The 14,516-nt window shown below is 32.8% G+C and overlaps 2 protein-coding genes across 2 annotated transcripts in view; one reads left to right on the top strand and one right to left on the bottom strand.

The window, feature by feature from the left end:
* Positions 1-5,757: 5,757 nt before the first annotated feature.
* On the top strand, positions 5,758-11,405 carry LOC146530803 (uncharacterized). The gene is made up of 8 exons (XM_085199440.1): positions 5,758-6,607; positions 6,698-7,260; positions 7,334-7,666; positions 7,971-8,106; positions 8,357-8,498; positions 8,982-9,090; positions 10,132-10,265; positions 11,174-11,405. The coding sequence occupies exons 1-8, from the start codon at positions 5,922-5,924 to the stop codon at positions 11,315-11,317; spliced, it is 2,247 nt and encodes a 748-aa protein (XP_085055566.1). The 5' UTR covers positions 5,758-5,921; the 3' UTR covers positions 11,318-11,405.
* A 38-nt stretch (positions 11,406-11,443) lies between these two features.
* LOC146530800 (sortilin-related receptor-like) overlaps positions 11,444-14,516 on the bottom strand; it is a 39,683-nt gene continuing 36,610 nt past the window's right edge. The window contains exons 27-28 of the mRNA XM_085199579.1: positions 13,580-13,786; positions 11,444-12,858 (exon numbers count right to left, since the gene is read on the bottom strand). Coding sequence (XP_085055705.1) covers positions 12,797-12,858; positions 13,580-13,786 — 269 coding nt within the window. The 3' untranslated portion in view covers positions 11,444-12,796. The remainder of the gene's footprint in view (positions 12,859-13,579; positions 13,787-14,516) is intronic.

The following is a 14,516-nucleotide window of genomic DNA, read 5'->3' as shown; positions in this document are numbered from 1 at the left end:
TACATTTGTTTGATAATTTAACATAGCTATGTACATATTGTTTATGTGTATTATATATATCCTTTATGAAACAATTTTGACAGTCTTGTGGCTACGTTCTACCGTATTTGGATTCGATTTCCACATTGCTCTTTTGGATCTAATATTGTATATAAAAATGTATGTAACATAATACATTTATATATTTACGACAGCTAAAGTCTCGAGATATATTAAATTAAAAAATATATATATTTTGATCTCAGTATTATCGCTTACCTGTTTAACACGGCGCTTACCAGCAAGTCGGAGAGAGCACTGCCAAGGCACTGCATTCTCCGCTATCCAGCAGAATTGGAGGCATCACATGTTGGGACAAACTAAGCTGTTCATTAGATAAAGATAAATACATCAACTAGTTCATTGGCAAAGCTACTCTTAATGGAGAACCCCAATCGACCATAACCAAAAACTTTGTAATCACAACGATTCACCTGGATAGCAAAGTTACGTTTAATTATATAACTCGGGATATAGTATAATTATTGCGTCAAGTTTATGTAAGTAAGCTTAGCTCACAAAAGTGATATTTCACCGACACGACCCCCAGGAGAGCTCTCCAGAGAGATGCTCGTAATCCCGTGACCGAATCGTAGTCATTCCACGGCCACCCGTATATCACTGGCTCAGTGGGCTCCCAAAAATATAATAAATGGCAGATTACTTTAGTTTACTGCAATTTCAATTTCACACTGACTTGCAGTAAACTAAAGTATTTTGGTTTCCAAAGTCGAAAATATTTTTAAACTTCATTAGGACGCTATTTCTTTTTTTGAAACTGTATCCAAAAATATTGTCTACGGTTCGTGCTACCTTTTTCGCTCTTTTAATCTAAAAATAGTATAGAAAACAAAGGTAATGCTGGAGATTGATCGTTTTTTGTAAATATATTTACATAAACCTATTAAAAATTCGGAGAACGTAGTGCCTTAACACTGATTTTTCTCTGTCTTGCTTTTCTGATACTAAATAAAAGATTGTTTTTTAACTTTTAAAATATACTTACATAAATATGGAAGTTATCTAAATATTTTAACATCACTAAATGTATAAAAATATGAATAATTAATACACATCCAGATTTTCAAATTCAAACTGCGCATTACTGAAGCGGAATTCAAAAATTCATTTGACACGGTGTGTCATAAAAATATGATTAAAAAAGTTATTGCTCGCTTCATATTCGGGGACCGAGTTTAAATAAAACTATATGAGGCCGATATCTCTTGCATATTTCACAGAACACACCATTTAAATTCAGTGCAGGCGGAAACCGGGGCAGAAACAAACAGAAAAATATACGTATACATTCCTCGGGTTTTCATCAAGAAAGAGAACTTTTCGGTAGACCAATTGAGCTTCTATTTATTTTTATGTTAAGTCCAAAGTCCATTCTGACGTTTGCCGTTTGTAGCGTTCCCAAATCCTTTTCGCATGAGGGGTTGTAAAAGGACTTCTCTGTAGCAACTGCGGTTTACCGCCGACAAACTAGCATGTATTTAGAATTCAGTTGAGCCTACAAGTGTACTCAAAAGTGTACACTTTAATGCCGGCAGCTGAAACCGTTTGAATAAAATACAAATGCTCGAATTGTTAATGTTGTTTCGGGAAATTGTGTTATTGGTTTTATTATTGTGTCTTAAAGTATCCTAGTTTTTATAGAAGAAATATAGTGCTATTAACTTAATATAACTCCACTGGAAGCTAAACATTTTTTTTAACTTCTCGTTATATGTCATAATAAGGTAGGCATATGGAACCTGGACACCTGATACTTAGACACTCCGTTCCCATTAAAACACTTCCGTTCCCCAATTTTTGCAAAATTCTGAAGGCATTGCATGTTGAATGGCAATATGATACCGCGCTTTTCCTCATTTCCAGAGCGAAAAAATTAAAATATTAAATATTTCATTTGCTCGAGTTAGAATCGAACACAGAACTCTCGCACCTACAGTCACACACTTGGGCCCCTGCGCCTAGCCTCAATTAAGATTAATTGTTTAAATTATTAATAAAAATAATATATGAAACCCATGCAAAATTATCGTCAAAGTATCGTCTAAGTTAATTATTAATCTCTATAAGGTAGTAAGTAATGGTGAAATCATCAAGTACTACTGAAATAGACATGCCCAAAGGGAAGTAATTATGCATATGCAGTTTTAACATCAAAAAGCACTATAGTTCGTCATTTTCGAGCAATCGAAAGTAAATATTTACATTTGTTAGCATATGCACTACGGTGTATGCAATATGCATCGCGGGTATTCATCACAATGTAAAATTATTTGGACCGTAAAGTGGTTAGGATTTAGAAATGATATGTCAATTAGTTAGTATAGAGATTATTGAACGTCCTATTGTGAAACACACGTGCATTTTGTATCGGATGTAAAAATATTATTATGTATTTTTGTTCAATTTTCATATTAAATAATTTTATTTTCGCTTTGTATTTTGTTTTAAGTAGGTTACCATTATAAATTAATTAATATTCATATTCAGAACTGAGGCCAGTCGTGGTATTGGAGCACAAAATATGATTGTAAACGCTATAGGTTGTGGGTTCGATTCCCACTTGAGGAAATGTAATATTTAATTTATTTCTCTCTGATGTAGCACCGCCACTCAACACGCAATGCCTACGGAATTTGGCATTGTGCGGGTTGCAGCGTGAAACTGAAAAAAATATAATTCAAAATTCATCGTTTAGATTATTACGTACCAAATAAAAATATTTCAATATACATTTATACCGTGCAAAAGAAGAAATCTTTGAAAGTCATATATTATCTCCGTCCAACTGTTATAAAATATTTGAAGAACAAAGTTTAAAGTGGGCGCCAGTGGCTTTGGAATTCAAAAATAAAATGGCGAAAACTAGTTTCGTAGGGGGATCCCCTCGCAAATCTCTCGGCGGAAGTGAGCGTCCGAGCCGTATTTTAACTAGACCAGCTACATTGTTTCTCGGTTAAATTTACTCCACGAGGGCTGTCGTAAATCTTTCACTTATCCGAATAGTTATTGTGGACAAATGGCTGTTTGATGCACTTTTAGGAGGACTGTGTAAACACTTATTTTATTATTGTATTTGTACTTAGAAGCCAGACGTAGGGCCACTAATGCGAAAGGCTATGGGTTCGATTTTCATTCGGACAAATGAAATATTTAATATTTTAATTAATTTCCTAGCTCTGGAGTAACGAGGCAAAAGCGCTGCGTTGAAAAATTCAGCGGAAAGTGCAGGATGGAAATGTTTTAATAGCGAAAGGAGTGTCTTAACACTAGGTTCCCTCCGTCTACCCTGCTGTGTGTTGGATACATAGTGAAGCAGAAAAAAACCTTATATATGTTACAGAAAAGTGAATATTGTAAAGATACAATTCACATAAGCTCCTCTGTAGCACCTTCGTAGCACTGGGATATGTGTAAGCAACGGTAAACAAACAATTATTGAGTTCCGCCACTGAACACGTAATGCCTTCAGGATTCAGCGGAATGTGGAAAGCGGAGTGCCTTAACACTACGCTCCCTCTGTAGTGCTATAGGAATACAGCGTGAAGCTGAAAAGTAAACATAAGAATGAAAAGCATAAGAAAGCATACAAGATAATTTCATTCTAATTTAATCTAATAATATCTTATTATGTGTCTTCTTTATTATTATTATTTTAAATTTCTTATTTATTTTTCTCTCTGTTTTAAAACTGCACTGTAATCTCTTCCCGCTGATGGACCTACATTCCATCCACTTCCTATGGTTGGCTGGAAGAGATTTCTTTTAGAAATAAGCCCATGATTGTTAACGAATTTTTCAATTTTGTTTTACTTATATGTAACTTTTTAAGTGCAATAAAGAATATATATCTCAATGTTTTCAAGGGACCACCATATAAGATTGGAGATATAAACTAAGCTCATACATATTAAGCTTTTGTATGAAACAAAACGTTATTTTAAATTACCTCGATTGTTATTATTTATACAATTGTTATTTAATGAAATAATTTAAATTATGAATCGGAATATTTATATATTGTGGCTGTAAGGTAAACATGAAGTCTCGTTTATAAAAGGTAATTTATTGTAAATTACCTCTCAAAGCATCAGTGGGCAGAACAACGCAGTTTGTGATTGCATCGAATTATTGGACGGTCCAATCAATATAGAAATAGTTTTCACATCATTACACAATTATTGTATTTTATTTCGCTTATATAATTTACATATAAAAAATACTTTTTGGTTAATATATTATTTGTATCCTCTAAGTTAGCAAGTAATAAAAAATTGTTTGCAATTGATAGTAATTTCTTTTTTTTTTATAGTTTTATCTATTTTTAAAATATTTCATTGATTCACACATAAGTAATTAGATTTCCTTCGTGCATTACAGTACTTATATATAAAGAATAACCTATAAATATAGGTTAAATATTCTTGAACTTAAATCGAAACACATCGCAAGGAAAATCCTTTCATGCATAATTAAAGGCAATGTATTTTTAGCAAAGCGAACTGAAAATGAAGTTATCAGTTCTTAGCTTTTCCAGTTTAAAGTTTCAAACGAAATCAATTTGGAAGGCACGGTGAGTTCTGAAGTGTCTAACTTTCATCGGCACCGAGATGAAAACTCTACGTAAAGATCTTGAATAAATACACGAGTTAAATAACTTTTTTAAGATGGTTCCCTTATTAAGAAAACATGTATAAAACGACAAATATATTATCTACTAGTGACCGGCTCACAGCTTCGCCTATTTGAACTATATACCTATTTATTTACTTATCTGTATGTATAAAAAAGTAGATTTTTTAAATATTTGACTGCATATTTAAGTGTATCGTCATTTTGTCTCGGTAACTTTAAACCTACGTACTACTATCACATATGTTTAATAAAATAATTTATTTATATAATAGCATTTTTTTTTGTATTTGTAAAAGAAAAAAATAAACATTAATTTTATTAGGTAAAATATACTCGTAATAAAAACTTTATATAGGAGAAATCCTACAATTACCATAATTTAGATTGCTCAAATCGTTGATGGCAAAATGAAAACCCAGTGAGGTAATTTGCCATAACCGATGGACACATAGCCAGAGAAGAATATAATAGGGAAGTTAGCTGAAACAAAATTGATAATAATTCCAATGAAAAATAAATAGGTTAATAGGACATTACTCATAAAATAATCATATTTTATTAAATTACAAATAATGATTCACAGCGTAATTAATTAGGCCACGGCTATATTTATCTCTTTTCTCAATTAATTGGTTACTAACATTAGGTACAGTACAGGCAATAACACTAAGTAATTAGAGCTTTGTAATATTGCTTTACCAGTATATTTTTAAATTAAAAAGTATAGTATTTAGCTACTACACATTTTAACTAACTAACTACAATTTTAATAAGAAAATCTTCAGTATTCTTTAAGTTAGCTTAACTATCTTTTTACTAAAAAATCGTCAATCTTCATATAATATATTTTCATATTTATAAATATCAAAAAATCTCAAACTATAACATCATAGACAGACAAACTGCAATAGACATATATTTATTAATATAAATTAATCTTAAAAATATATAATTAGTCCAGGCAAAGCTTTTACGAATCAAATGTACGTAATCCTAAACGGAGAACATTTCAATAATTGACCGCAAATTGTTCTCGATGCGTGCGGGTTCCACGCACTGCTCAATCATAATTGTCGCGGACTAACAAGCAAGCTAACAGCTGCCGTAATTACTGAAACAACTCGCTAATAGATGCACTCGTTGCAACATCCTGCGCTTTTAAATTTAACCTATCACCCTTTTTTATACGCAGTTTCCATTTACATTCGTAGAGGCAAAACGTATATAAAATGTTTTCGTATTTTTGTGTTGTTCTATTGTTATTGAAAACAGTGTCGACCCAAATAAATGGTGAGTTTTGGTGGTTACATGAAAAAGTCGCTAAAATACAACAAGTTGAACCGCCCCCTCCTAAATTTGATGATGTTAGTGAGTTCGAAACGGATGAGAGCGTTAAAGTTGTCTTTAAAGATAATGAAATATATTCAAAAGAGAATTTAAACGATAATATAACTGAAATAGAATCCTTTTTAAATAAAGGAGAAATATTACCTGCTATCAAATTTCAAGACCAAAGTGAATTAGCGAAACCTATGAATTTTAAGAATGATTTGCGAAAGATAAATTCCAGTAACGTTCAAGTTTTTAATCAAATCTTAAAATACTCTAATGAGAAAAAAGATGCTTATTTAAATAAAAATAATAAGCCAGAAAATACAGAAGACATGTTTGAATTTATTTTTCCAAATGGAAATGAAATTATATGGGATAATAAAATAAAGAATCTTACTCAAACTGTCATATTTAATGACTCTCAAAATTTCAATAAAAACAACAATTTTAGGCCGAACACAATTAAGTTAAATGATAAAGTGTTATTTGAAGAAGAAAAGAAACAATTTGAATCTGAAAGTATCTGTACTTTTATTAATAAAGATGAATGTGGAAGAAGAAACGGAATTATTAACATGCCCGGGTAAGTATTAATTCAGTAATTATTTGTTGATGGAAAGTATTATCATTCTTAGAAAAAAAGCATATTTAAAATTTTTCTAATCATTTACAGCTCGTGCACTAGAAAAATCATATTTGAAACCCAAAAAATTTGTTGTATAATTCCATTGGGAACGAAAATGTCATCTAAAATCCAAAACCCACATAAACTTTATACATTTATAAAACGCTATAAGCGCTCTGAATCTGAGAATCAATTAGGTTCTGTTTTAAGACAACGAAATGCCCTATTAATGCGAAATCATTCTCAAATAAATAAAAATAAGCTCATTGCCACGACAGTCCGCTCACAGCCAGCTCTTAAAATAGTGACACCAGACTACGTCGATCCTTATTGGAATGTAAAAAATCCTAAAATAAGAAATTTAAGTACTCAAAGCAGCTCAAACAAAGATTATCATAACTCTGATTATGGTGAAGATTATGCTGTAGAGCTCCCTAGACCTGGACTTGTTGGACTTTATTCAGAAAACGAAAAACTACAAGGAGCAACCAGTTGGAAAGTGAAAGATATAAGAAAAGGATTCACTTACGGAGTTTCAGATGAGGTCAGTGAAGAAGACGATGGTGAAGATGAAATACCCTTCGGATATTCGAGCTTTGATCCAAGATTAGGTAAATATATTTTTTTTTCTTTAGAATAATTATAACCCATTGATATACAGTTTATTGATTTTTTTTATTTTAGGTGTTTCTACTAAAAAACCCAGGCCAATTAGACGCAAGTCAAATCGCGTCACGACGGTGCCCAGAGACGATGCAATGCAACAATCTGAAAGTCAGACTATAAATTTTCATTCCACCCCAGATTTTCATGTATTACAAGGATTTAAACTAATAAATTTAGGGGGCAATAAAAACAGACACACCAGAAAAACTACGACAGAACGTTTTCATGAAATTAATGAAGATGGATCGTTAGAAAAATTATCTACAATCAGCTCTGACGATGAATATATCGATGCTGTTGACGTGGACCAACAAGTGTATAAGCGATGCGGGCGAAATATTCAAAATTCTGGTAAATAAGAAAAAAAATCGAAATTTATGCTTAATATTATATTTTTATTTAGCTTTATGCTTTATCCCTAATGTAGCAGGGTACGCAAAAGGCGTGAAAGTGTTAAGACGCCCAGCACCCCACTTTCCGTAGAATTTTGAAGGCATTGCGTGTTCACTGGCAGAACACAACGCCGCGCTTTGCCTTAATACGAGAGCGAAGAAAATTAAAATATTAAATATTCTCTGCGCCACGACTGGCATCATTTTCTTATTATTTTAATTTATATTGATAATTCATTAAATAAATACAATTTTATTTACAGTAAAAGATATAACAGAAAATGGTTGCGATCCGTGGCTTGCAATAGTAGTGTCTACGAAAAATCCCGAGAGCATTCTGTGCTACGCGACCATTGTGCACCCCCGCGCCGCCGTCACAGCCGCGGATTGCGTGTCGAGGTAACTTTCTTTTAAAAATATACTAACAGTGCTTTTTTATTAAATTTACGTAACAAAATAAATTTCAATACTTTTATACCCTAGTGTGTTGAGTTTCACCACTCAACACGCAATGCCTCCAGAATACGATGGAAAATTGAAAACGGAAGTGTCTTAACACTAGGTTCCCAAGTTCCCTTACCGTGCTATGTGTGGGATACACCGTGAAGTTAAAAAATATATGAATATATTCATAAAGGTGCATTTTCAGAAAACCAGTTGGCGAAGTTACTATCATAGCTGGTGTTTGGGATTTGAAGCAAGATAGAGAAAATTCACAACAACGAATGTCAACCATTTACATACATCCCAAATTCAAATTAGGAGATCTTGACAACAATCTCGCTATTTTGGTAAATAATTGATTTTGCAAATATTATGTTTACGTTTATAATAGGTTCCCTCTGCCTACACACAGACAGAGAAATTTTCGGTATTAAAAGAGCAATTCTTCTTGAGTTAATTATTTTGTTATATCTTAAAATACTGTATTCGCCGTAAGAATAAATTTACAATAAGTGACATGTATCACTTAATAACAACACTAACACTAGATACCTTCCAATCAGGACTTCCGCCTACAAGCAACTGTGTCCGTTTGACACAATTCCACTGCTTTTATTGTCTTTTTCACCTAAATCTACCCACATTTACACTTGTACGCTAACACTACATTAATAAAAAAAGAAATATCTATATTTTTTTCTCTACAAGAATTATCAAACCGAATCAAAGAAAATAGCATAGCAGACAAAACGTAGCAGACAAGAAATACGAAAGTTTCAAACTTCGCTTTATTTTATTCAACTATTTACTAAATTGCATTTCGTTGACAGCACTGGAAGCGTCCACTGAGAATAGATTCAAAAGTACTACCCGCGTGTCTCGGGGACCCGCACGTCGGAGATAGCTGTTACTTTGTCGGCTGGGGTGGCTACGACCGAGGTAAATGTTTCAAACAATATGAGTTTTTATGATAACTTTGATTTTTTAATTTAAACTATATTATTATTGCGTCTAAACGCAGTAGCGATACAATTCCCAATCAGAAATTCTGAGATCAAAATTATTTTTATTCCTCGACATAGTTCCAACAAGTTATCTCTAAACTAAATAGAGCAGGAAGAGTCTATGCACTAAATGTTTTTTTTTTTAACTAAGCTAAGAATTGTTGATATACAGGTTGAAGAGGCACCGCTCCTTTTACTGAAACTGCATATAGGGTAAAATATTTCAAACCCAAAGTTGAAGAAATTAATCAAGATACCTCAACAGTTTGGACGTAGGATTTTTTTTTCATTTCACGATTTTTCTCCATCCTGTATTTCGTGTGACGCACACATACACATAGTACTACAAAAATACGACTAAGCGTTGCCAAACTTCTACTTTTCAATCATCAAAACATAACCGAACGAGAAAGAACGATATTTCGCTTTCTTTCTCACACAATTACCTATTTATTATAATAAATCTAAACAACGTTCAAAGTTCAAAGTTTAATAAGTAAAATTGTTTAATAAAATCCTACTTTAAGGCAATTTATTATATCTTCTTTATATCTCATATATATGAGAAAATATATAATATTGATAATAATTTTTACGGTGTATATCGGTATATTACGTTCGTGTAACTGTGCAACTAGCACAGATTCGTTGAACTATTACCTAATGATAACAATAGAATTGCCTCATCGCGATCGCGCATCCGGTGTATTCACCTGTGGGCTGTGATACAGATTATAATGCTCACAAAATAATATAGTTCACAAACAACAATACGTACGTTTTGTTCTTCTTAGTTTCCACTAAAAATCTATTAAAAACATTCTTATTCAATAGTTTCATAATTCAATAGTTTCATTCCTCTGGATGCAAAAAAAAAAGAATTCTTTCACTTTTTACTGTCAATTAGGTAACGCTACTTACTAAAAACATTGTTTAGATAATCACAATTCTAAATTCTGTTTCCTTTATATATTAGCCCTTCAACCAAAACCGCACTGGCAGCACGCTACCATACTGACACCGCGCGAGTGCAACGAGAAAATATCTTCACCCGACATCAACATACCGACTGGAGCATATTGTGCCTCTGTGAAGACACGAGGAACTGTGGTATTATTAATTTATGTATAGTTTAATCAATACTTAGCTCCGCTTTTCGCAGCCCGAGACGTCCTCTGCATCTCCTCAATTGTCATCAACTTCTGCATATATAGCCTCCGGGGCCTCCTCATACTTTTTTCATAACCTCCCTCCTCCCTCAGGTCAACCGAGCTCTCCCTCTACCTCTCTTACCGCTCACTTTTCTATCTTCAATCTTTTTTATCATTCTTCCATCACTCATTCATTCAAAGTGCCCAAACCAGCTGGGCACGTTCTTTTTCATTCTCACCGTGACATCCTCGCAGTACCTGCCATTCTGTGTATCTCTTCATTGTGGATTCGAGGAGGAGATCGTAGGAGGAGATCACATCTCCACTGCATTCATCTTTCTTTCATTCCTCTTCTGTAATATCCACGTTTCGCTGCCGTATAACAGCGTCGGTGCTAACACTGCATTGTGAACGGCCAAACGTGCAATTGTGCTAACGTTGGCCATCTCAACTATCCAGCTAAGGCACATTAACATCAATCCTGTTATCGGAGGCAATTTCCACATCCGTCTTGTATCTTTTATCTTTTCGAAATATACTTTCCAAATATACGATTTCATTCACTTGTTCTAATACCTTACAATTTATGCTGGTCTCGCATTCCATTTTTTTTCTTTTCTTTCAAATGCCAGAATCCTTCTTTCTTTTCTTCTTCGTAGTTTAATAATTATATCTTCAAAAGTAAATTCTAATTTAGTGGTCCTATCTATTTATTAGCTACTCATATAAAAATTACATTCCATAGAGTCTATGGCATAGACAATGAAATATACCAAATTCACCGTAACTCAGAGAAAATATAACAATTTAATTAAAATAGAAGCCAAATTATACACACAAAACTATAAAAATCTTATTTGTTTTCAGACGGGCGTCGGTGGTCCCCTTTTATGTAAAACAGGCGACCGCGTATCAATAGTAGGAGTGGCGGTGTACCGAGAGAGTATCGTTGTCCTATTACCTGTATTCGAATGGATCTTAAATGCACTACGAGACCTACAAATCCGTTAAAAATTATATATTTTTTTATTATATAGGATAACTGTTTGATATTTTTTTATGTTTTTATCAATATTTTGGAATAAACGTAAGCAAACTTGTTTGAAATGTGTTTTTTTTTTGTAAATAAAACCCAAATTATTCTCGTTTATACTTTATTTAATTTAATATTTTATAATTTGAAATATAAATTGTGAACAGCATTTCATGAAATTTAGTAACCACGTACACATATTACCGCTAATTTTCTAAAAGTCAAGACATGGCCATATTAACTTTCACGAAATGCTCATCCAAAATGGAGCCAAAATAAAAAATACTATAGGAACTAGAAAGTAAACCTACTAATCACGAAACATTGGGAATGTCGAGATCTACTACACTGTCAACACTGTAATACAAATATTTAGATACGCCCCGTATAAATAAACCAAACGAATAAAAAAAAACTTATCGCACTTTCTCGATATAAAATCGTAAAACCCTGAACCAGCAGCTTAAAAATATATGAATTTTAACTCCTCCATATTAAATTTACTTGTTTAGTCTATTCATACACAGCTCTATAATTAATAATATTACTTGTATACATTATCTTATATAAAACGTTCTTTGGTGTCGAACTTGAGGCAAAAATGTCGATACAAAGATTGTTTTAAAATCATAAATTTATAAAAAAATAACGTAAAACAAGTTTTACGAATAACAGCCATTTAAAAACTAAAATAAATAAACGTTTCTAATTTTCATAAGAACGCAGCTGTTATTTTGAAAAAAAAAAGTGTCCTATATAATGACTTAAATGTCTGTACTTTTGACAATTTCATAAAAAATCTAAATTAATATAAATGTCATCCACGTTCTCAATGTTTATACAACTATGAAATAAAACGACTATTACTAAAAAATAATATACAAAATATTAATACTCTGAGCATTTCACAGTAATAATAATGGGGGGGGGGGGTGTGTTATCTACTAATAAATGAATCAATCTATTTCTTCTAGAACATACGTACAATACTACATGTCAATAAAAAAAATGAATACTAAATGTTTTTTTTTACACTCACAATATTAAAAACAATAACTGGCAAATGCATATGATGTACTTACTTCCTTATAAAACATGTAATACAGATAATAAATATGCAATACTAAACGGTTATTCAGTTATACATTGTATACACAGAAGCCGCATCGTAATTATTAATTTTAAATTAAAATAATACTATAGTCTACATTCCATATAACAGCCAAGAATGGAGTGGTCCGTTATAATGGGGAAAGTTATTATTAGTATTTTACTATTATTATTATTTTTTATATTGTATTTAAATATCAGGAATGTACACTATATTCTATAAAATAAGAATACAATTATATTTTTTTATTACAAAACCAAATCAAAAAAATAATAAAATGTTTTTTTTTTCGACTGTATACAAATATAACTAAATACCGATGACAAGATCGTATATCACATTACGCTCAAGCTATCACGAGTGGCTCGTCGTCTGAGAAGCCGTGTATTGGCGGTACGTCGTCGTCATCTGAAAAAGAATTAAATTAAATTAAAAAAAAATCTTTAATGTTATGTGTAACGTTAAGCCGCTTATGTCAGCCATAGCCATGCCAGCCAGCCAGTCATGCCTGCCATAGAGCCGAGCCAGCCTATGCCGACATTGACAGTTGACGTTTTCATTGTCCGGAGGGTGGGGACAAGTGTTTAAATTAGCCGTGCAACGCATTTGAAGTTAATTCTAGTATTGTGTACGCTTGTAAGCCAAACCTCTGTTAAAGCTTATAACGAAATATATAGTGTTGATTCATCGCTGTGTATTTATTTCCCTTCTGTTTCATATGTGAAAATTTTAAAAACTACTATATTTTAAATAGATTATTTTTTTTTATTTGTACATTATGTCTGTCGCAGTTGAGATACACTTGACTGTGCACAGATGATGTAGTAGATTCAAATCTCATCTAAGAACATAATATTTCTAGCCAAATAAGTATGACATGGAGTTTTTAAAAAGATTTTTTTTTACCCAAGCTAAGTTTGACTGATTTTCACTGCCTAAAATATTAACATGCTATATCTCCATTCCAGGTGATCCAAGATCAGAATACCTATTAACATCTGTCCTATTATTAAACTTAAAATAGTGAGTACTATCCACCATTATCTATCTAATCCAAGTGGAAACTAGAATACCTATTGACATATATATTATAAAACTTATAAAATTTAAAATAATAAAAACTATCCACCATGATCAATAGTCGCCTGCCCTCGCCTACTGTCGTATCGCGTGGCGCCAAGTAGCAGCGAGTTGGAGAGGCGGCGATGGCGTAGAGCCACGTGCAGCAGCGCGGCGCTCAACGCCACCGCCGCCACGCACGCCGCGCCCGCGCCCCACCATGCCGCCGCCGCGCCCCACACCGGGGTATCCATGTCGCCCGCTAGGGACTGTGCACCTGTTATAAATCAAAAATGAATCAGCTTCACGCTGTATCCCGCACACAAGATGGTGCAGAGGGAACCTAGTGTTAAGACACTCCGTTTCCAACACCACTTTCCACTGAATTTTGGAAGCATCATTTGTTGAGCTTTTGCCTCGACCCCAGAGCGAAGAAATGAAAATATAAATTTAAATAAATAATTTATTTCCTCGAGTGGGGATCGAACCTACAACCAGTCGATTTTATAGTCTAACTTTGTGCCCCTGCGCGCTGACTGACCTCATACGTTTCTTAATTTATTTCTTTTCTAAAAAAAAATATTTTCAATCAACATACCAGCCATAGTTAAAACTTCACTCAGATCACTATAATATCCTTCCTCCGTAATCGCTCTAACGCTTACAAACAATGGTCCTTTGGGCGCATTGTCCGCCGTCATTATTAATGGAGAGAATTCTGCGACAGCTGTCTTTATGTTTTCATCTGGATGGAGAAGATCTTCGGGAATTTCCTTTTGGGATACCAAGATTTGGTATTTGTGCCTGGAAATAAATATTGTAGGAATAATGTATAAGAAAATAACATTATTATATTATAGCACAGGTCTAAATCTCTTTGATCTAAATGTATATTCTTTTTTTATTTCATAAGTGAAAAAAGTTTTAATTTATGATTTTCTTATTAATCTTGTCGTATGTAGTGCAATATATTTAAATAATTATAACATACTGGTATATTGTGTATA

This window comes from Heliconius melpomene, chromosome 16, assembly GCF_056956725.1.
Source record: "Heliconius melpomene rosina isolate 202511_hmr_F chromosome 16, ASM5695672v1, whole genome shotgun sequence".
NCBI lineage: Eukaryota > Metazoa > Arthropoda > Insecta > Lepidoptera > Nymphalidae > Heliconius > Heliconius melpomene.
The sequence above is the reverse complement of the archived record's forward strand: the minus strand, read 5'-3'. Positions and strand labels throughout refer to the sequence as shown.